This window comes from Misgurnus anguillicaudatus, chromosome 22 (assembly GCF_027580225.2).
Source record: "Misgurnus anguillicaudatus chromosome 22, ASM2758022v2, whole genome shotgun sequence".
In the NCBI taxonomy this organism is placed as follows: Eukaryota; Metazoa; Chordata; class Actinopteri; order Cypriniformes; family Cobitidae; genus Misgurnus; species Misgurnus anguillicaudatus.
The window spans coordinates 49925549-49949591 of record NC_073358.2 but is presented as its reverse complement, the minus strand read 5'-3'; the positions used below and the strand labels follow the sequence as shown (position 1 = coordinate 49949591).

Sequence of the window (24043 nt, the reverse complement as noted above, 5' to 3'; positions counted from 1 at the left end):
AAAATCATTTGTATCAAATCGCCTAAAAAAATCATTAAATTCATTTGCTATCCCTCCATTTTCTGTCAAAGATTCAATTCGAGTAATACCAACTGGTTCCTTGTTACTTGTACCAGCCATTGTCTTTATTCCTCTCCATGCTGACTGAATATTACCCTTAATAAACTTCTCCTCCACTGATGCCTTATATTTCCTTTTTGCCCTCCTAATATCCCTTTTAACTTGCTTGTTAATCTGACACTTTTCCAAATCTGTACCTTGATAAAAAACCCGTTTCTTCTTATTTAAAACATGTTTCAATGATTTTGTCACCCATGGCTTATTATTTGAATAAATTTTTACATTTTTCCTAGGTATCACAGACTCTTCACAAAAGTGAATGTATGAACTCACAACATCAGCTAGCTCATCGTTATCTACACAAGAATTTTTAAAAATGTCCCATTCAGTGCAATCAAAGCAGTCTTGTAATTGTAAGATGTTATCATCGGTCCATCTTTGAAATGACCTGGTAACAGGTGTAACTCTCTGCAACACTGGTTTATAACATGGTTGCAGAAGGACTGCATTGTGATCTGCGCACCCAATTGGGGGTCTTGAAAAGGATCTATATGCATCTGGTATTGAACCATAACATAGATCCAGTATTTTTTGATGGCGTGTAGGACAATCAATATATTGCTGAAAATTTAAAACGCCTTCCAGAGAACATTTGTTAAAATCACCCATAATAAGATGAGGAGCATCTGGTGAATGCAACTGATACCGATGTACTACCTGACTAATGATGTCCGTTGCCTTCTGAACATCCGACTTCGGGTGAATATATACCAATGAAATAAAACGTTTCTGAAATTCTCTTGGCAAATAAAAAGGCCTAATAGACACAGTCAGTAGTTCTATATCAGCGGTGCACACTTCCTCACGCACAATCACTGTTTTTGCCCAACGGTTGTTTACGTACAAACAAACACCTCCACCTTGAGACTTTCCTGTGATTGACAGGTCACGGTCCAGCCGTAGAGGTGTACCAAACCCGTCCAGAAACAGTTCGGTATCACAATCCTTCTCGTTTAACCAGGTCTCCGTCAGTGCAATTAAACAAACGTCTCTGTACTCCTGTAAACAGCGCACATTTGCTTGCAGCTCATTTATTTTCCTTCGTAAGGACTGCACATTCGCGAGAATTATACTTGGCAATGGGATACGCTTGAACCCCAACTTTTTTAACTTCAGTCGAATTCCACCGCGCTTCCCCCTCTTCCTCGCCTTTATATTAAAATCCAAATTTTCGTACCTTGTGTATCCGGACAAGTCCGAGTTCGCCACAGTCCTTGGATAATTTCCACGCAATTGGAGCAACAATTCCCGGCTATATTGTAGCGTTGGATAGCGTGGGAATTCCTGAACACTCCAAACAACCCAGAAAAATGTCCAGAACGTCAACACCCAAAACCAATCCATTTCGTCTAGTGAATACTAACTAATAGTTAAAAGAAAAGCAATGCTCCGGGAAACTAATAGTGTGCAGAATTATTAGGCAACTAAATGAAAAACAAAGATTTTACCATCTCACTTGTTACCATCAACTAATAGTTGCCTAATAATGATGTACATAGAAATATTCTCTTAATAAAGCCAAAATTTCACTTTTACTACTTAAATGTTCAGGTTTGAGGGTTTGTTAACATTTTGAATTGACCAAGAGCACTGTAGTTGTACAATAACAAAAGTAATCCTCAAGAAAGCAACTTGCCTAATAATTCTGCACTCCCTGTATGTGGAAACACCTGCATTTAGACAGATGGGGGTGCATGTAGCTCAAGTGGTCATGGGTTCAGTTCCAAGGAAACACACATACTGATAAAATGTATAGCTTGACAAATGTTCTCATGATCTTATTTTATAAGATCACGTGACATATTTTGTCATGATGACTCAGATTACACAATCTGGATCATATAAATAGAGCAGCAGTGTCACTGGTGAGACAGACCTGATAACATATTTCTACTTCATCTCTGAATCCATCACCAGAACATTACAGCAATGGCAAGCAATTGGAGTTCTGAAAAGGAGGCAACTCCAGAGATCCAGGAGATCTGCAATAGGGTGAGAAACAAAAACTTCAGATGAATTAGGGGGAACTGGGAGAAGTTGAGTGTTGTTTTAAATAAATATATAGATTTCAGGAAACAGAAGTTCATCACTTACATTTATAGACATTCACATTTTCGCAAGGAAAATTGTATAATAATTTAAAAAAAAATCTTAAATATGATGACGTACTGGTTGAAGTTGTCAAAACACATACATGTTAACATGTTTTATATCATTGTAAAATTTGCTATGGAATTTTGCTCTCTTTGATAGATTCAAATTTATATATACTGTACTGTACATAATTTTATATATATATGTGATGTGTGTTTTTGTTTAGATGAAGCCATTTGCAGAAGGTTCTGTAGGTCTGACCTTTAGTGTGTTCATTGCCAAACAGTACATTTTTCAATTTAATGAAGACACGCACAAAATGAAGTACTCAATCAGAGTGAGTTTTTTAAATTATTATTTAAAATGTATAAAAAATATGTTACCTATATGTTACTGACACATTTTAAAATCTCTCTGTCTCTCTCAGGTACAGGGGCAAGACTACTACATTCATCTGGAGGTGGCTAAATCTCCTGTAGAGGAGCTGAAGTTCATTGCTTGTCTGCTCCCTAGAACTGCAGATGACCCTCTACCACATTTTTAAGGGGCTGCAAAGACACAGACAGATGTTCAGCATTAAAAGCATTATATATTTCTCTGTTCTGTACACATAAACCAGCTACTATGTTTCACAGGTTTGCATGTAATCAACACATTTTACATGATGTAACTGTATTGAGATCATTTGACACTCTTATAATTTTAAACCGAGATCAAAATCTTCGAAAGTAGATGGACTGTTTTCAATGCATGTTATCTGGAATAAATGAACAGCTTTATATTATGTTTCATCTGTGTTAAAACACGCATCATGTCCTCAAATAAAGATTTGATGCTCTTGAACTTTAAATTTGATATATTGTAGATTATTAATGCTATGTGTAATGTGCCTGACTTTACAGTTGCTATTGTAAGGACCACCCATCAACGGTATCCAATGGTGTGGTGAAGGGATTTCGTGTTCTTTCCTTCCTTAGCACTTCTATAAAAATAGTTCAATTTATTAGGTTTTCGTGTATTTCTTTGACCTCTGTGTTTAAATTATAATCTGACTTCAATTTATAAATTATCAATATTATTCTGATGCCGATCACAATCTATATACTTACCATTTTTATATTTCATTCTCTTAATTATTTATAATTAATTACATTCACAAAGAGAATAAGATGTAATTCTGGAAGTGCTAAAACAGTTCTACACAGCTGGGTGTAGGGGCATTCACCTTCTTAAATAAAATGAAGTCAGAGGTTTTCTCTAAACTCACTGGAAACTGTAGCCTGGGTGCCAGCCCATCTTAGCCCCGCCCACAAGATTTTGTAAACGGGAAGATGGGTCTGGGGTTTCTCCGTTGAGGAGCTACTATTTTAGAACAAAAGCTGGTCGAACCAATCAAATTGTCAGGGCGGGCTTTATACGATGATGGACAGATAATCAACAGTAACGTAATGAACCACGTCACCAAAGAGCGCGTGTGTTGAATGGCTGCCGCTGTAGAGTTCAGATGTGTGGATTCTGACATTGAGTCTGTACTAAAAGATATCGACAGAGCATTGATTTTAAAAGAGGAACAGAGAAACGCGAGCAGGGCATTTGTTGATGTCCTATTCGGCAAAAGTTGGTCGCAACTGAAATGGCTAACGTTATTACGGCGATGCAACTCAGCGTGCACGACGAGATGGATATAATTAGCGGTCGTTGCCAGCTTCTTTTCGGAAGCCCGGAATCGTGGTTGCTGAATAAATGGAGGGACATGCTAGGCTCCAATATTTTCAAGCAAACGTAATGGGTATCGTCGTGGATGAAGTTCACCTAACGTACAAATGGTAAGAGATAGTCTTACTCTATGACTTAGTAAATACTTCATGTTGTGATATAAACGAAATGTTGTAAACATAATAGGTGTTGATGTACATTCGCTAACTCGGTATAATCACAATGTTAGTGTCATTGTAGAGAAATATCTACCAGTTCGGTCAGGCTGCAAAGACGTAATTTCAACATACGTTACACACTCGGTTGCTCTGATTGGTCGTAGGTCTATCCAATTGAGTGCAGAGGCATTTTTCGGTTGAGACACGCCTCATAATTATAGCTCAATGGAGCGGTATCAGACTCAAATTCTGACTAGAATTGAGTATGGCAACGTCAGGCTATGGAAACTGAGGATCCATCTATATTTAAGGTTAAGGCAATACTCCATACAACCTACAACTGTGGTTCATGCATTGTATGCATTGGTTCATGCATGGTGACCGTAGGCAGGGTTTGAAAATTAGTGAGGTCAGCGCCATGAGCGGGCCCCAGGGGGCGTGACCCAGCCACTTGAGTCACTGTGCATCCTTACTTAATAATGAATTTAATCATTTTAAAAACTTGTATTGCAAATTAATTTGGTTATCTAAAATAAATACTGATTAAAAATAAGAATGTAATTAATAAAAAATAATAATTAAAACACTAACCTATAATGCAATGCTAACATATTCAGACAGTTACATGCACGCAGCTAATACATTTGAACAGGCACGTGCGATAGGGCTCAACCTGTGCAGAACACATGCCCTTTTTGTCCTTACATGCCGAAGTGCCCTTTTTTGGAGGTGTTTATTTGATTTTTTTCTTTAATAAATCAATGCTATTGGTAACGCTTTATGTCTGTCTGACTATTTTGCAAATATATTTATCAAATAAAAGGTATTAAAAAAAACTGAGTGCAGCGAGCTGAAGTTCCACAGCAGAGCAGCTGAACGTCTTGCAACGGTAAATAAATTTCTTGTTGTTTGAGTACGATGCTGTCTTTTTACGAAAGAAAACACTAGCATGTCTATAATGGCTCATGTTTTATAAATTTGAGCAGGGCCGGATTATCCATATATGAGATTAGGCAATCAAGGGTTTCAAACTGCGACCAAATGGAGTTTTTGACATAGCGCAAACAGTTGTTTTTTACACGTGTTCACGCATGTGCAGGGCACCCATGAAAACAATACGGAATGCAGGATCGGGTTTTACCGCTTATTTGCATGACGTGTCTCAATCGTTTAACCTATGGGCAGCTTGGGGGAAGTCAACACATCTCCCTCAGAACTGCAAGAAGACGCGCCCGCGCGGGTTTAAAATTAGACATTGCAGAGATGAAAGAAAGAGAGAACTTCTAGTCTACATTAACACGAAAAACATTACAGATTATTGTAGCACAATAAGTGTGTACAGTATTTGCACTACATCAACGTGGTTTATATAGCATATAGTACTATAATGTTAAAGTGTTGCATTTTAAAGTGTTTATTAGTAGATGGCAACAGTGCTGTGTCTGTCGTGGAGCCGCACTCACGCGAGGCAGTGCCGGCGCCAGCCGAGCACTGATGAGGGGGGCGTCTGAAATACCAGAGGGGGCGATCACATGAATACATATAATTCCCGCAGCTAGAAAATACATATAACTTTGGTACGTCCCTTAAGTTTTAAGGAGTTATAAACAAACATCTCTGTAATACAATCACAAAAACTACAGCTAGAGTGAGCAAAGTACAGAGCTCTGAACACTCTTACTATATACAACAACAAAAAAACGCATACCTAACATTACATATTAGCACAACACTGCTTATTTGAAGTTCAGACCCAGAGGTAGTGGGAGTTGCTGTAGTTTCTTTTTAATCCATTTTCGAATGTCCATGCTGAAATTTGTTGCAATATAAAACCTTGAAATTATGAAATGTTCATACTTTGTGTTTGCTTTCCATAGTGCAAGAAATTTTACATAATGGTGGGGGACAGTGTTGCCAGATAGAGTTGATGGTTTCCAGCGCAAAAACGGTCCAAACGCAACATTTAATCAACACTTTGGTTTAATTTGATCATTTAACATAGTTATTTTAACTGCCACAATTAATGCACCAAAAGCTAGCAATTAAACACCAGCAGCTACAGAACCACAAAAGCAAAATGACAACATAACTTGTTTACATAGCTATGCTATAGTTGCACATGAACAATCCTTCCTAAAATGCATTAAACTTTCATTTACAAAGACGTGAAACTCACAGAGTGGTCAGGGGTGTTCACTGATATAATCACACAAAAATCGCTGCAAAAGATGCCTTCCAACAGATTTTTTCATAGTTTTTGTTCAACTCCATTGACTTGTATTAGATGTGCTGTGAGGTACGGTATTACTCCGTGCCGGGAGCTTTGGCCTCGTTTACACTGTCAGTGAAATGTGACCCAATTCCGATTTTTTGCTTATATGTGACACTGATCGGATGTGTTCTGTGGCCGTGCAAACACGAAAAAAACGCATACGTTCGGATATTTCGAGATCGGTTTTAGGTTTCATTCAAATGTGGAAATGAATCAGATATAAATCAGATATGTGCCAATGCGACTGTTCTGTAAACAGGCAGATCGGATTTTCTGAAGCAATGCGTTCTGTACGTCAATAAAACCGCAACAATTTAGTACTTCTCCACGACTATATGACGTCAGATTATTCTCAGGCGGAAGCACGTGGTGGAGGCGGTAAAAAACAACAACGCAGGAAGCATGGAGGACGAAAATACAGGGCAGTGGTCGACGGCTGAAGTTATCTGCCTAATCTTCCTGTGGGGAGAAGAGTCGGTTCAGCAGAAAATTCAAGGTTCGTACAGAAACAAATCTGTATTTGAGGATCTTTCGGCCGCAATGGCGGAGCAGGGTTTTAAACGTTCCTGGCTGTAGTGTCAGAGAAAAATAAAGTCCCTGAAATCGAAATACAAGGAGGTAAAAGACCACAACAATAAAAGTGGCATGGGCGAATAACATTCCAATTCTAACAGCAAATGGATATCATTTTAGGGGACAAGCCCAGCACCAACCCAAGAAATGTTTTGGACAGTTTGCGCAAAGAAAGGTCTGTGGATTCGGAGGACGCCGATCCTAGAGGTAGGAACATTCATGCTCACATTAATGTTTGCTAACCTACGTTGTCGTTTTGTTGCCAGATGAGAAATGTTGTGTATTCATTAATGTTAATGTCCCCACCCGGATACAAAGTCATATTAACGTTATTTAGTACATGGCTCTCTGAAATGCTTGATTCTGATAGGTTAGTTGAGACATTTGCAGGTTCGTTCTTTTCAAATAATAACCGGTCCACGGTAATAACGCATAGCTGGTACTACTTGTACGAGTAAAATCGCTCCGCGCCAATAAAGATCAATAAAGATTACTGTTTGGCGCCTTCTTGTGACAAACACTGGACAACCATAAATAAGAATGGAAAATTTTGACATTCATTTTAACATGTACGGAAAAAACAAAACATTTAAACAGTGGATAGAAGAACGAACAACGACAAGACACAGAGAGCTTACTGAGACTGAACTTGACAAAATAGAGCATGACAGCCAGGGGTGCTGTAAAGGGGGGGTAAACAATGATGATTCTCGGGGCCCACGAGTAAGAGGGGGCCCAGAGAAGCCCCCAAAATTGTGGTGCTAAAAAAATATTTAATAGTAAAAATTATTAACTTTAAATTATTCTATTTGCTGTTTCCTGGTATTAAAAAATGCATTTGTTTAGGAAACACAAACGTCTGTGGGACCCTTTCCCCCCTCTCAATTGTCATAAAATCGTTCAGTCCGCCCAAATTGTATAATCCAGGAACCACAGCATGACTTCACTTATAGTGCCGGCAGAATATCAACTTGCCTCACAAGCAAGTCAAAATGCCTAAAAAATCTGGAAGTCAAAAACGGAAAGAGAAAAAAATAAGAAGTGAAAGAGGCTAAGGGTCGACATTATGTTACCAAGGTGGGTTTGTAAGTAGGCCTAAATTGTTGACCGCCCGTCCGTGACAATGTTCGTAGCCTACCTACGGCACTTTTCTGTGCTAACGCGCACGCTTTGTACACGAGGCCCCATGTCTCTACGGTAGGATTTTCCAACAAGTAAGCACGTTTATTTATGCATTTATTTAGACAAAGTTATTGACTATGCAAATTTCAAACGGTCAAAATGACGCCTTGTTTGTTCTAGTGTTAAAGATAATTACCACACTGAAAAAAATAATTTTCAAGAAAAAATTCTTAGTATTTTTGTCTTGTTTTTAGTAAAAATATCTAAAATTTCTTAAATAAAGATGCTTTTTCGTGATGAGCAAAACAACCCAAGAAAATAAGTTGAACATTTTTCTTAAACACTAAATTCAAGAAAAATTTGCTTACCCCATTGGCAGACTTTTTTGCTTGTTTTATGCACAAAATCCCTTAAATGTAATATTTTTGGTCTAAAAACTAGACTTATTTTCTTGGGTCGTTTTGCTCATCAAGAAAAAGCATCTTAATTTAAGAATTTTTAGATATTTTTACTGAAAACAAGAAAAAAATACTAAGAATTTTTTTCTTGAAAATCATTTTTTGCAATGCATATGTTTAAATGTTGCAGTTAAAATGACTACTGGTGGCCGTTCTAGTGTTAAAAGTGCATGATAAGGGAACTCAATTTTCTCCCCATGTTAGATCAAGAAAACGCTGGAAAAAATAACAATACAGTTTTAGTTAAACATTCAACACTGCAAAAAATGACTTTCTTAATTAGTATTTTTGTCTTGTTTTCAGTAGAAATATCAAAAAAATTCTTAAATTAAGATGCTTTTTCTTGATGAGCAAAATGACCTAAGAAAATAATACTAGATATTTCTACTGAAAACAAGACAAAAATACTAAGTGAGAAAGTCACTTTTTCCAGTGAAAGCGCATGATTCTATGTAATGTAATATGAAAAAAGTCTCAGCTGTGTTGGGGGCCCTGTCAAGATTCTTTTCATGGGGCCCAAAATCCTTAGCAGCGCCCCTGATGACAGCTACGAAGCCAACACACACAAAAAAAGAATGGGCATTAAAACTTAATAAGGTATTACAATCATTTTATGCATCTGTGCAAAGTTTCGCGGAAGGATAAAAATGTTAATTTAAAACAAAAATGCCAATAAAATGTTTCAAATTCATATTCATGTCCAGTTTTTTTTCTTATGTGGCAAGTAGCCGTGTAATAAGTGGGATAATTTAGAGGCAGCCGGTAGTTATCGGAAAATAATAATATCCCTTACATATCAATTGTTATATCAAACGTTAAAACATTGTATTTCACTGATTCTTGACATAGGGAATACATGTAGTTGTGAAATAAACACATAAATGTGTATTTTGTAGTCAAAGTTGTCAGATAATGAACCATGTACTTTCTAAATATTTTTCTATAATATTTTAAAATCTTAATGTGTCAACTCCATCAGAGATTAAAAACCATGCTAATTTAATCTATCCAAAAACTGTGTAAAGTCTTCAGTTATGTAATATTGGTTTTCAGTAAAGTCATAATTTTAATTTTTTTGCAGTATTATGAACAATTCAGTTCCTAAATTCCTTATTTCTCATCCCTCCTTTTAATATTAAACATAACAACCAATGTTCTTAGGTAGGGGAGACCGGGGCTGGTTGTCTCACGGGTTGGTTGTCACACTGCTTATTCCAGACATCCTACATGGCACTGTGGTACAATTTTGATATCAATTTCTTAGCCTTTAGTAGCTTACTCATTTGCACTTGAACTTTTGCTGAGCAGACACAAAACAGGGAAGATAAATCTGGAGGTCATCTGCATAGAAATGAATCTGAACGTTGTGTTTAGAGATGACTTGACCAAGTGGCAGCATATAGAGTGAGAACAATATAGGACCGAGAATGGATCCTTAAGGCACACCAGATGATAGAGGAGCAACCGAAGAAGAATAGTTATTTAGCATTACTGAAAAAGTTCTGCTAGATAGTTATGATGAAAACCAGTCTAGCACTACTCCCTGCAGTCCAACAACATGTTGGAGACGAAAAATGAGGATGGCATGATCAACGGTGTCAAATGCAGCTGTTAGGTCCAATAACACCAAAACCATAGAGCTCTTAGTATCCAGGGCTCCAAGAATGGCATTTTGGACCCTCAGTAACGCTGATTCGGTGCTATGTCTAGACCTTGTAAGGTACCACCCACAAGCCCAACGACAGATACAAGTGGAGTGGGCGAAGGGGTCTCGTGTTCGTTCCTTCCTCAGCGCTTCTAGAAGAATAATTCCATATCATGATTAAATTATTTTCTTTTATCTCTGTGTTTAAATTATAATCTGACTCCAATTTATAAAATATCAATATTATTCTGATGCTGATCATAATTTATATTTATCATTATTTTGTTTTCATTCTCTTTATTATTTAAATATACATAGAGAATAAGTTATAATCCTGAAGGTGCTAAGGCAGTTCCATACAGCTGGGCGTAGAGGCATTCTCCTTCTTACTTAAATTAAAAGTAGAGGTTTCTCCAAAACACATTGAAAATAAGAGGATCCATCTATAGTTTAGGTTGAGGCATTTCTCCATCCAACCTATAAAGTGAGGCAATTATACACATCATATTTTCAATAGAGGCAATTTTCCTAATCTAGGCCCCCTTCGGTATCTTTCTCTTAAATACTTAGAATACAAGAAAAGACTTGACAAGTTTCAAACTGAGTAAAGATTAACAATTTATTTTGCCAGGCAGGTTACACTTAAATCAATAATTTGGTTTTTCAAATCAATCAATTACAAATATATCAAAACATTCACTAAAAGATCAGCATAGAAAAATGAACGTTTCACAAAATTCAAATCATACCTGGCAATTAAAGACACACAGAGTGGTCTAGGAAGATTCTTGTTAAAGATGTCTTCCATAATGTTGAATACACACACCCAAAGTGTGGGGAAGATTCTTGCTAAAGAATGCTTCCCCGAGTCTCTTGCCAAGCCACCTTATATACACAGAACGAGACCAAGAATAATAACATCTCAAAACAGGATTTGGTTGGTCGGTTCTCGTGACCTGAAGGAGCACCAAATGGGACTGTTAACCATCTGTAATCTAGATCTCCTCATGAGTTGACACCCATCACAGGAGTACAGATTATGTCTTAAGTTTTAAACTTTGATATACTTTCTCTTAGCATTATAGAAATTAGACCTTTTTAACCATCGCACCATGACCTTTAAAACAACACCAAACATGAAGATGAAACCTTTGTAGCATCACAACATATGATATACCCAATGTTACATGTGTTTAGTATATTTCCAGTAACCAAAACCTTAAAGGAGAAGAGAGAGAGGGGTGAAATACAGATCAGTTCCTGGGTATCTGTGACCCCTGTGGAGAGAGACAACAGGTCTCTCAAAAATAGACACAGAACGTGTTTTTTATTGTTTTATGGTCCAGCTCCAAAAACAAAACTTGTCCACCTGTCCTACAACCTAAAACCAGACTAAAATATATCACCAATGCCGTGCAGTTGAAGATGAGACTGAAGCTGGGCATAAACAAGCTTCTCCATCAATTTAGAGAGGAATGGAAGGTTAGAAATAGGACGGAAGTTGGATGGAATGGAAGGATCAAGGTTGGGCTTCTTAAGCAACGGTCTAACAATAGCGTGCTTGAGTGCAGCGGGAACAGTCCCCACAGTGAAACAGCTGTTTATGAAGAAGGCAAGGAAGGGACCTATGGTGTCACTGCGGACTGCTTTTTTGAGGTCCACAAGAGTAACAGCATCGAAGTTCTCTAGCACACATTGCGCCGCACGAGAAGACACGGCAACAGCGGGAACTTGTGTAATGGTTTGCCTGACAGATGAGACCTTGTTCAGGGTCTTTAAATGCATTGCATGTGTTTTCAGAGACATCATTCAAGGTGACAGGCACCGGATTTATGACAGAATTAATAGTGCTTGTCACAAGCTAAGCTTGATGACAGAAAATGAAACATGGACTTGACACACATGCACACATCACTACCTGATTATGCCGGCATTTTCCATCTTTTAAATCAGAATGGAGTTGTGTAATTGTTTTTCCTATTTTGAAATGAGTCTTGTGTATATATATTGGTTTGTTTGTTTTATGTTGTTCAATTGAACTATACCTTTTGTTATTAGACAAAATAACTTCACAACTCAGTTTATTTGCAGTCAGAATTACCTTTTATTCTTGTAAGTATTTCCACCAAAACTTTGTTGTGGCTGTAGGCCTTCCAGTCTCATGCTGCACTTTCAAACAGTCCATCTGATTCAAACAGGTATTTGTAGCATACCCCTAATTGGACTGAACCATTTGTAGTTTTGTCTGGGGGAGGGGGTATAGCAGCTAAACAATTATTTTCTTTTCTTTTCTTGTCTTTTCATTTCTTTTTGTTTTGTGTGTGTATGGTTAAGTACCCATGGGTTTACACAATGTTATTTGTGATTGTTAGTGTTATTTTATTTTTGTGTATAATGTGTTTTATGTTTGATCCCTGCTTGTTCATTTGGTACAGGCCGAGGGAGGAGTTAGCCCTTATAAATAGGTTGCTATAGAGCTTATCAGGTCAGTCTTGATTTTGTAAAGGCCAAAAGTAAGACCCTGTTGCAAGTTGGACCAAATTATTTGGTGTAGCCTTTCTTTGCACGTCATTGCAATTTTTGTTTTGTTCAGTTTGTTTGTATGTCAGTATGAGATTATGTAAATGATTTTTCTTTTTTCATCATAATAAAACACCTTTTTGGGATCCACTGAACTGCTGTCCAGCTCGTTTGAGATTATTATTTTTGACCACTGGGCCCACGCTTACAGTGCTGAACAAAATTCCAGGGGGGTGACTATTGCTATTGATGAGAGTAGAAAGGTACTGTCCTTTAGCTTCCTTCAGTGCACTCTGATAGGTGGCAAGACTGTCTCTAAACATCTCCAGTGACACCTGCAGCCTATCCTTCTTCCATTTTCACTCAGCCCGTCTACACTGGCGCCTCAGAGCCCGAGTTGTATCATTGAGCCAGGGGTCCAACGGACCATTGGTCGACTTCACCTTGTAGGGCGCAACAGTATCCATGATCTGGGAACAGATGGTATGGAAGGAGGAGAGTAAAAGGTCAGGACACAGAGGCGATGCTAATTCAGCAATAGAGGCGAGGTCAGAAACAGAGATGGCAGCAACAAAGTCATCAACTGTAGATGAGGTAATAATGATACGACGATGAGGGGCAGTAGATGTTGGTGCGGGTGAAACAGCACAAATGTCAAACCGTATGAGAGAGTGGTCAGAGATGGGAAAATCCATGACCTCATTATTTAACCCCCCACGAGAGATAATAAGGTCTAGAGTGTGACCTAACCTATGAGTGGGACAGGAAATGGACTGAGCCAGATCTAATGAGTTTAAAAGTGCCTTAAAATCATTAGCAAATTTATCAAAGGGGCAGCAAACATGAATGTTAAAGTCACCACATATTAGAATATTGTCAAACTTTGCCAAAAACTCAATAAAAAAAATCCTTATTTAATTTGGGCGGCCGATAGATTACTGCACATAAAATAGGAAAGGGTAGAGTGAGCACAAATACTTGTAACTCAAAGCTGGAGTACCCTCTAGTGGACAGCTGGCAGCACTTCATGGACTGTCTATGTGTAGTGGCTATCCCCCCGCCCCTACCCGTTTGCCACGGGGTGTTTAGGTAAGGGTAACCAGAGGGGAGGAGTTCCGAAAAGTTACTAACGTCACCTGGGGAAGCCAGGTTTCAGTGAGGAAAAACAAATCCAGATTATGAGAGGAGATGACATCATTAAGGACAAAAGTTTTGTTATTAAGCGATCTGGTGTTACAAAGTGCCATACGGAACGTAGTTAAGTTGACAGGCGGCGATGTCACATGATGAATTGGATGGAGGTTTCTTGAACACAACCCCGGGTTAATGTTTTAACGCGCCGGGGACACCGAGATGGAACGTCACTGTTGGAGCTAACCGGCCGAAGCCACCGGTAGCATTCCCGCCATCTTCCAGCATTGCCAAATCCTGAGTGATCTTTACATCTCGGCGAGTCCTCAGCCTGACATGTAACTCGCCTCTCCGACCGCATCTTTTGCGGCGCTTACTGCCTGATAGCAAACAGATGGTGCGTCTCAGGAAAGGTGGAATAGATGTCAACAGTGGCGGTGGTGGTGTTTTAAAGGACTGGACATTTAAGATGCGATTAGTTGTAAAACGCAATTCCAGTAGCGTGGTGCAATCATAAACAATAAGCGACGATACGGTAGTAAAAAAAACACACATGAAAAAACAGAGGAGCAAGTGGCAAGCCAAACACAGCGGCGCCATCTTTTCATAACACTTTGACAAGTCTACAGGCAAGGGTAATTACTCTTATAACGGCATTATAAGTAATCGGCGTTACTAACGGAGGTATTTTTTTCAGTAACGAGTAATCAAATAAATAACTGTTTCCCCCGTTATAACGCCGTTATCGTTACTTACATTAAAATGATGCGCGTTACTAAAATTAATCTCACTGAAGTGATTTTCACCCGTGAATGCTCGCTCTCTCAGCCAGATTGGTGTGTGCGTGTGAGAGGGGGTGGGACAACCACATAGCTGATGATGATTGGCTTAACTTCCGTCCTTAGCCAACCAGAGGCAGAGTTTACGCACAAGCACGGACAGTCCGACTCAGTGTAAAAAAGTCTGAGCAACTTGGTCACTTAGTCGCTAGATTTAGCAACTTCCTATCACTTTAGCGACTTTATTTCAAAAAAGCAACAAGGACAAATCTAGCGATCTTTTCTGGCGTGGTTGGAGAATTTTGTAGACTGACATGAAAACACGCATCGTTCTCTCTTCTCAACGAGCAGCGGGTGATGCTCTGTTGCTGTGCCCCATCTCAAAGCACTGACAGGCAGCCAGGTCATCGTGCAGCAATCACTCCGAACACACCAGCGACAGGGCGATGGCAAATACAACGAGTTTAAAGATAGCGGTCGCAAACACGAAGTATAATAAGCACTACTTTTCCATTTTTGATGTGAAAGGCATAAATGTTTGTGTAATGTGCAAGTTTGTGTAAACTTATGCCCAGGAAGAAAAAGTCTCTCCACATCTGTGGCAAGTAATTCTGATCTAATAAAGCACCTCACATCGTCACATGCTGCTACAAAATTAGTAGTTTCTCTTTAGTATCCATTTTATTCATTTAACATATTTAATTTTAAGGGGCATCCAAGTTATTTGAAATATTAGAATTTTTTTAAGTAACGCAGTTATTACTTTCCCTGGTAATTAGTTACTTTTATAATGATGTAACGCAGTTACTAACTCAGTTACTATTTGTGAGAAGTTCAATTCAATTCAATTCAATTTTATTTATATAGCGCTTTTCACAATTTGGTAATTGTATCAAAGCAGCTTTACATAATAGATGCAGTGAAAGCACAGAAAATCGACAGATAGCACAACATAATAAACGGTAGCACAAGCAGTTAAATTTGCTACGGCTATAAATCAACATTATAAGCAAACGTATTACTAATGTAACGTATAGAAGTTAAGCCCAAAAAGGCTGCCTCCCCGGGTTGAAAAACCCCCTAGGAGAAAAAAACCCCGGAATTTTAGCCGGGGAAGTAAAAAAAGTCATAGGAGGAAAAAACCCTTGGGAGTTATATATATAGAGTATATATACACATTGAAACAGAAGGAGATTAAGCGGAGATTAAGCGGAGATTAAGCGGAGATTAAGCGGAGATTAAGCGGGTTCTGCCGGTGGTCTTTGGTCAGGCATCAGCTGGACATCACGATGAAGAACAGCTAGTAGATCAGTTGTGTGCCGACTTTCACATGTACCGGAACTGGATCTGTTTGTCTCGTCCTCGGGATCAAGGACGAGACAGGGAGAGAGAAACAAAATCTTATTAGCGTAGGGGCCGTTCACATAGAAAACAAGTGTCACACAGTAATGTGGTTTTAGTCAGAAGTAATTAGTAACTATAACTAATTACTTTTTTAAAGTAACGTTCCCAACTGTAACGTGTTCCCTGTGTCCCTGTGTTTTGTGATACTTGTGTTTTGATTTATAGTCATGTCTCTGTGTACCTGTGTTTACTTGTGTGCATGTATACCTTTGTTCCTAGTGTAGCTCCCTGTGTTAATTAGTGTCTCCGCCCCCTTGTTTGTAACCATGGATATTCATTGTGATCATGCTTCTCCCCTTGTGTGTTGTCCTAGTTACTCATTGTTCCTGCTTTGTCATTGGTTATTGTCATGCATATATACCCTGCTTGTTCAGTCTGTGTTTGTGGTTTGTTGTATGATGTCGCAGTCCCTTGTGTGTTCCCTAGCTCTTGGTTTTTGCTTTGTTTACACATTTTACGGAATAAACTGCACTTGGATCCGCATCTTGCCTCATCGTCTTGTCTCACCTGGTCTCAGCCGTGACAGAACAAACCACCGCTCAGGATCCAGCAGCAATTCCTCGTTCCCGTGTTTTTCCGAGTTCCCTGGTGTGTCCCTAGTGTTAGTATGTCCATTTACAGCCGTGCAGATTTTTGTGTTCCCTCCCCCACCTCTGACAAGGAGTTCTGGCAGAGGCGTAACAAACTTGCTTCCCTTCGTCCGCGGGGCCAACCAGTGGAGGATTTCGCTCAGAGGTTTTGGGCAGAGTCACAGGGTCTGCGTCTCAACGAAACAGAGATGAAGATCTGGTTCAATCACTGCTTGGGTGAGCCTGTCTCGATGCAGGAGATTTATGAGCTTAAGGTGTTGGACTTTTTCACTTTTGCCCGTCATGCGGACTTGCGTAGCAGAGGGCATGTGCGATTCATGCCGGAGTTGCCCGAGGCAAAATCTGCAGCCTCCGCGCTACAGACTCTCGTGCCAGTGGACGTTAACCCCTCACGTTGCTCACGACACCGGCGACGGAGGAGGAAACCCATGCCCGAGCGAGCTACTGTGAGCACGGACGCTATTCTCCCGAGTCCTGTTTCCCCTGTGTCAGCGCCCGTGCTTAAGATGGCCGCCACGTCATCCCACTCCATGCCTCAGTTCGCTGATGTTAATCCTGCCCCAGTATTCGAGTTTGCCACAACCATACCAGCCCCGACTTGTCAGAAAGCCACCATCACCACCGTTCCAGTAGTTAAAGGTGCAGTAGTAACACCCGCACCCATTCTCAAGTTGGCTCCAATACCCGAACCCATTAACAACACGACTGCCACACCCACTCCACTTCACCAACCTGCATCGATGAACCCTCCAGCACTTTCTAAATTCCGACATTTAATCACCAATCTGATGGATGTACCATTGGTATCTGTACGGATGGCTGGGGTGCCCCGTTCTGTGGTTTCCAGCTCCGTGGTGCCTACTAAGTCTGAGGTATGTTCTCTGCACTCAGTAATTTCAATATTTGGTATGGCTCTGTGGAGTGTGTGGTCCGCGTACTGCTCTTCTGTCTCTTATGATGCTTCCCAGGAACCCATGGAGTCATCTAAACCCACTGAATCATCTGAATCTCCCGAGTCCTCCGAGCCGAGTGAATCTCCCGAGTCCTCCGAGCCGAGTGAATCTCCCGAGTCCTCCGAGCCGAGTGAATCTCCCGAGTCCTCCGAGCCGAGTGAATCTCCCGAGTCCTCCGAGCCGAGTGAATCTCCCGAGTCCTCCGAGCCGAGTGAATCTCCCGAGTCCTCCGAGCCGAGTGAATCTCCCGAGTCCTCCGAGCCGAGTGAATCTCCCGAGTCCTCCGAGCCGAGTGAATCTCCCGAGTCCTCCGAGCCGAGTGAATCTCCCGAGTCCTCCGAGCCGAGTGAATCTCCCGAGTCCTCCGAGCCGAGTGAATCTCCCGAGTCCTCCGAGCCGAGTGAATCTCCCGAGTCCTCCGAGCCGAGTGAATCTCCCGAGTCCTCCGAGCCGAGTGAATCTCCCGAGTCCTCCGAGCCGAGTGAATCTCCCGAGTCCTCCGAGCCGAGTGAATCTCCCGAGTCCTCCGAGCCGAGTGAATCTCCCGAGTCCTCCGAGCCGAGTGAGTCTCCTGAACCTTCTGAGTTCCCCGAGTCCCTTGAATCTTCTGAGTTCCCCGAGTCCCTTGAATCTTCTGAGTTCCCCGAGTCCCTTGAATCTTCTGAGTTCCCCGAGTCTTTTGATTCCCCTGAGTCTTTTGATTCCCCTGAGCCGAGTGAGTCTTCTGTGTCTTCTGTGCCGAGTGAGTCTTCTGTGCCGAGTGAGTCTTCTGTGCCGAGTGAGTCTTCTGTGCCGAGTGAGTCTTCTGTGCCGAGTGAGTCTTCTGTGCCGAGTGAGTCTTCTGTGCCGAGTGAGTCTTCTGTGCCGAGTGAGTCTTCTGAGCCGAGTGAGTCATCTGAGCCGAGTGAGTCATCTGAGCCGAGTGAGTCATCTGAGCCGAGTGAGTCATCTGAGCCGAGTGAGTCATCTGAGCCGAGTGAGTCATCTGAGCCCCATTGGTCAGCTAGTGTGGCCACCGCGATGCCCCAGAGACTCTTTGTCGTCACCAAAACTATGGCCACTTTCAACCTCTCTGCCTGTTTCAAGATGGCTGTCCCCAAGTTTCCGGCTCTCATTACCTGGTCCGGGACGGCCAAATTTGAACTCTCTGCCCTGTCTAACCTGGCCCAGAGGGCCTCTTTCTGTTGTTTCCCTCTACCCAGGTTCCTGATACCACCAGCACCACCCTGGTATCCAGTCCCTCTCTGGTCTCTGGCTCCACCCTGGCTTCCCGCTCTGCCGGCTCCGCCCTGGCTTCCCGCTCTGCCGGCTCCGCCCTGGCTTCCCGCTCTGCCGGCTACGCCCTGGGTTCCTGTTCTGCCGGCTCCGCCCTTGGTTCCTGTTCTGCCGGCTCCGCCATGGGTTCCTGATATGCCAGCTCCGCCCTGGGTTCCTGCTCTGCCGGCTCCGCCCTGGGTTCCTGCTCTGCCGGCTCCGCCCTGGGTGCCTGCTCTGACGGCTCCGCCCTGGGATCTTGCTCCGCCCGCGGCTCCGCCCTGGTCCCAGTCTTCGCCCGGGCTGCCTGCTCCGCCCGCGGCTCCTCCTTGGTCCCTGCCTCCGCCCGCGGCTCCGCCATGGTCCCTGCCTCTGCCCGCGGCTCCGCCGTGGTCCCTGCCTCCGCCCGCGGCTCCGCCGTGGTCCCTGCCTCCCTGGCCCTTGGACTTTCATGGCCTTGGCTCACCATCCCTCCCCCGGGTCCACCTCCATACCACCGCCCACCTGGACTTATGTACTTTGGGGGGTTTTCTTTCTGGTGGGCGTCTGGAAGCCGCCCTTTAGAGGGGGGGCTATGTAACGTGTTCCCTGTGTCCCTGTGTTTTGTGATACTTGTGTTTTGATTTATACTTATGTCTCTGTGTACCTGTGTTTACTTGTGTGCATGTATACCTTTGTTCCTAGTGTAGCTCCCTGTGTTAATTAGTGTCTCCGCCCCCTTGTTTGTAACCATGGATATTCATTGTGATCATGCTTCTCCCCTTGTGTGTTGTCCTAGTTATTCATTGTTCCTGCTTTGTCATTGGTTATTGTCATGCATATATACCCTGCTTGTTCAGTCTGTGTTTGTGGTTTGTTGTATGATGTCGCAGTCCCTTGTGTGTTCCCTAGCTCTTGGTTTTTGCTTTGTTTACACATTTTACGGAATAAACTGCACTTGGATCCGCATCTTGCCTCATCGTCTTGTCTCACCTGGTCTTACCCGTGACACCAACACTGGTTCTTTCATCAACTTAGACAAATTAATACTGTGACTTCGTTGTAACATTTATCAGGTCTCGGTGTTATCATAAGGTGGTCAGAATGGTTAGTTTAAACGTTGAGCACACTCACTGGCTAAGATAATTAGCAGATTTTAAAAACCTGCAAAGCCTTTTAAAGCGCTTACATTTTTGTAATGTCACGTGTCAGCTTTTATATTTTCCACTTAAAATTAAATAACATTTTTCTCCTAAATTGTTAATGATTAACAAAGGCTGCAAACGCATATTTTCCATCTGGAGTAGACTCTCTGGAGTCTGACTGCTCACGCTATTGAATGCGAACCTGAGATACCTGCATGGGAGTTGTCCTATACGCGATGCGGCATGTTTGTCTACACATACAGCCACATTGTGGTGTAATAAAATGATCAGAAATTGATTATTTTACACACATTTCAGGTGGCAAAACCGTATTCACATTTTGGTGACCTGAATAAATACGTAAAATAAAAATAGTCACGATTATTCTAGCAGTGGCCTATGTTAGTATCTCAGTAACATGACAGGCTCCGACATTATTCAGATAAATAAGTTGTTTACACAAGAACACAGACAATATTTCATTAACAAAGTACATATTGTAAATGTAAATATTCATAAACTCAACACTTACCAGGATTTTTGAGGAGTTTCTAAAGTGTTTGTCGTCCGCAAAAGGCACAGTTTCTTCTGCTCCTGATTAAAAACCGCTGGCGCTGTGATTTTTAGGGGTTCAAGCGCGAAGTGCTGAAACCCTGTTGTATTTGTTAGGCAGGGCTGGACTTGGACAAAAAATTGGCCCTGGCATTTTGGCCCAGAACGGCCCACTACATAGGATCACAAATCTTTGTACAATCTTGACTACCAACTCCATATAATTATTAAACTGAGTGGGGACCTGTGGCGTGACAGGTATTTGAGCACAGCAGACAGCCGCCCCAGTTGCCGCCGGTGTGTGTACATTCATAGAAAATAATGTGTTTTGTTTTTAAATACATGAGGTTTCTCGTTCTGTGTGCGACCCCCTTCAGACGCGTTTCACCTGTTTATATGAGTAACACCAGACCTGGTGGTCCCCAAATATACACCAGCAGTGTTGATTTAACACTGGTAATTTTGCTGTGCCTGCTCCACGCTCGCCAACTCTCTCATGCAGCCTCTGTGCCAAGTCTTGGTTCAAGAGGTGATTATGCATCCTGTGAATTTGAGAGACCTCTCAGAGTTTATTCAGCTCATTGTATTTGTAACATGTATACTGTTTGTCATTTTAATGTAGACTTAATGTTATGTGTTTTACTTGTCAAATTTGACAAACAAATGTTCAACAAAATAACGTGTGTACAATTGCTTTGCTTATCATTGATAATTGATGGTTCAGTATAAAATAAATACACTTTACATCAATTAAGTAAATACAAAAAAATTTTAGTTAAATAATATTCACAAACATTTCATCTACTTAACATTTGTAATTATATTTAAGATTTTTTTTGTAGATTTCACTTAGGATTTCTAATGGATTGCTTTAGGATCTTTCTTTGATGATATCTACTAAATTGAAACTCCATGTCAGTATACGGTGCTTGCGATCTCTCAAGTGTTGTACATTAGAGGCAAAGCTTTGCAGCAACATTAATTATGTGTTTAGAAATATATTTCTGCATCAAATATCATGAGGAGTTATCAGTGAGCCCTAGCCTGGGTGCCAGCCGATCTTAGCCCCGCCCACAAGAATGTGAAAACGGGAAGATCGGTCTGGCGGTTCTCCGTTGAGGAGCTACTATGCTTGGACAAATGCTGGTCGAACCAATCAAATTGTGAGGGCGGGCTTTATACGATGATGGACAGATAATCAACAGTAACGTAATGAACCACGTCACCAAAGAGCGCGTGTGTTGAATGGCTGCTGCTGTAGAGTTCAGATGTGTGGATTCTGACATTGAGTCTGTTCTAAAAGATATCGACAGAGCATTGATTTTAAAAGAGGAACAAAGAAACGCGAGCAGGGCATTTGTTGATGTTTTTGCCGTCCTTCCTATTCGGCAAAAGTTGGTCGCAACTGAAATGGCTAACGTTATCACGGCGATGCAGCTCAGCGTGCACGACGAGATGGATATAATTAGCGGTCGTTGCCAGCTTCTTTTCGGAAGCCCGGAATCGTGGTTGCTGAATAAGTCGAGGGACATGCTAGGCTCCAATATTTTCAAGCAAACGTAATGGGTATTGTCGTGGATGAAGTTCACCTAACGTACAAATGGTAAGAGATAGTCTTACTCTATGACTTAGTAAATACTTCATGTTGTGATATAAACTAAATGTTGTAAACATAATAGGTGTTGATGTTCATTCGCTAACTCAGTATAATCACAATGTTAGTGTCATTGTTGCGAAATAACTAGCAGTTCGGTCAGGCTGTAAAAGACGTAACGTACGTCACACACTCCGTTGCTCTGATTGGTCGTAGGTCTATCCAATTGAGTGCAGAGGCATTTTTCGGTTGAGACACGCCTCATAATTATAGCTCAATGGAGCGGTATCAGACTCAAATTCTGACTAGAATTGAGTATGACAACGTCAGGCTAAGTGAGCCCTGCTTTACGTCGCGAACTTGAGGGACTCTTATTCTGCCTGACTAGGGTGACCAGACGTCCCGAAAAATTCTAAAAATATATCTAAAATCTAAGCTGCTGTCCCGAATCCCGAATCCTCTAATTGTCCCGAAAATAATACTGTAGCTAAATCTTAATCCCGAATCCCGCTTTAATTTCCCCGAAAATTATACTAAAGCAAAATCTTGAGGAGTAGTTGTCTGATAAAACATGAGCAAGGAGGTTGAGTCATCCTGCAGCCAGCCCCCGCCGGCTGCTCATTGGCTGCAGCATCTTATTTTTATACTGTAGGCTCTCATTGTGCTGGCAGCAGTTAAAACCTCCGCGAAATATGCTGACGTTGTATTGTTTCTATTAATTTATCTAATTCATCTATATGCACAAAGACAATATGACCTTTTTGTTTTATATAGTTGATTAAGAGAGCGAAAGTTGCAGCAACCGCGAGGACAGTTGAAAGTGCAGGCAGTGACAGTCAGTCGCGTGAAGGAGTCAGATTGGTCGAGGGCAAGGCACTTTGTTCAAAAAAAATACTTCTATACGTATTATATAAATTTATTTATATGCATATGTACTTATATTAATATGATTGATTCAGTTTGAAATTCATTGTCTTTTATTATTAAGTAAAATTCATAAATAAAACTATTATTGGATGAACCCCAACACCCCATCCCAATTTCAGAAAGCCAGGGCACAGTTTGGCCAGTCAGATGAAGGGGGCGTTTTAGCGCCAACCAGAGGCGTAAATGAAATGTAGAACTCATGAACTGATTTGTAAACCACAAATGAAAAATCGAGCTGTAATCTCATTTTCCCTTTTGTTAAACTAAATGGAAAAACAGAAGAAAAAAATGAACCGATTTCCCATTTCTTGATTTCAGATAGGATATCAAATAACCCTAATATGTTAAATTACAACCCAACCCAATTTCAATCAAACTACACTTGAAAGTTCAAAGTCCATTAAATCTTTATTTCAAGACATGATACATGTAACACAGATGAAACAGATCAAGCTGTTAATTTTTGCTGAATATATATTTTTGCTGTAATGCTGAATATCTGTCTGTGTGTTCAGCCACTCAACAGGTTTCTAGAGAGTCGGTATCAGCTTTCGGGTGGAGGACTTCAATAAACTTTTTCAGGCCCTACACCTGGCTGCATCTTCACATGCAGATGTGCATACCCAGTATTTCCCACATATATCTGAGTGAGATAAAGAAATGGGTGTTAATGCATGCTTTTAACAGAACAATGGCACATAATAACATCTAAGATCATGAAAAGGAAACCTCAAATTCTTAGAAACATTGTAATGTTTGTTTTCATATTGGTTTCTAACTGCATTGAAAATCTTTTACACAATTGTATCATGAAATTTAGTTTGAACCGTTATAATAACTATTTTATTAAATGATTACCTGCTGAAACGGTTTGTTATCAAAACGGGAAAAATGTTTCTTATTATGTTTTAAGAAATTATTATTTAAAAAAAAATATAAACAACTTACCTTGATTGAGTAGTTCTTTACTGCAAAACCTTGAACTCCATAAGATCTGGCATCATAAGGAGCACACCGGCCCACTGTGTCCTCTACACATCTCCTCACCTAAACAAAC

At 40.9% G+C, this 24043-nt stretch overlaps 1 protein-coding gene across 1 annotated transcript; it reads left to right on the top strand.

The window, feature by feature from the left end:
- Positions 1-1964: 1964 nt before the first annotated feature.
- On the top strand, positions 1965-3153 carry LOC129439613 (cystatin-B). Its single transcript, XM_055198347.2, has 3 exons — positions 1965-2112; positions 2441-2551; positions 2642-3153. Exons 1-3 carry the CDS (start codon positions 2050-2052, stop codon positions 2756-2758), a joined length of 291 nt encoding a protein of 96 aa, XP_055054322.2. The 5' UTR covers positions 1965-2049; the 3' UTR covers positions 2759-3153.
- Positions 3154-24043: the final 20890 nt, after the last annotated feature.

Bases quoted from the DNA above. Each gene is read 5' to 3' on its own strand.
- LOC129439613 (XM_055198347.2), top strand. From the start codon at position 2,050: ATGGCAAGCAATTGGAGTTCTGAAAAGGAGGCAACTCCAGAGATCCAG. The intron at 2,113-2,440 runs GTGAGAAACAAA...GTTTTTGTTTAG, and splicing joins TCCAGGAGATCTGCAATAGG to ATGAAGCCATTTGCAGAAGG. The intron at 2,552-2,641 runs GTGAGTTTTTTA...TGTCTCTCTCAG, and splicing joins AAATGAAGTACTCAATCAGA to GTACAGGGGCAAGACTACTA.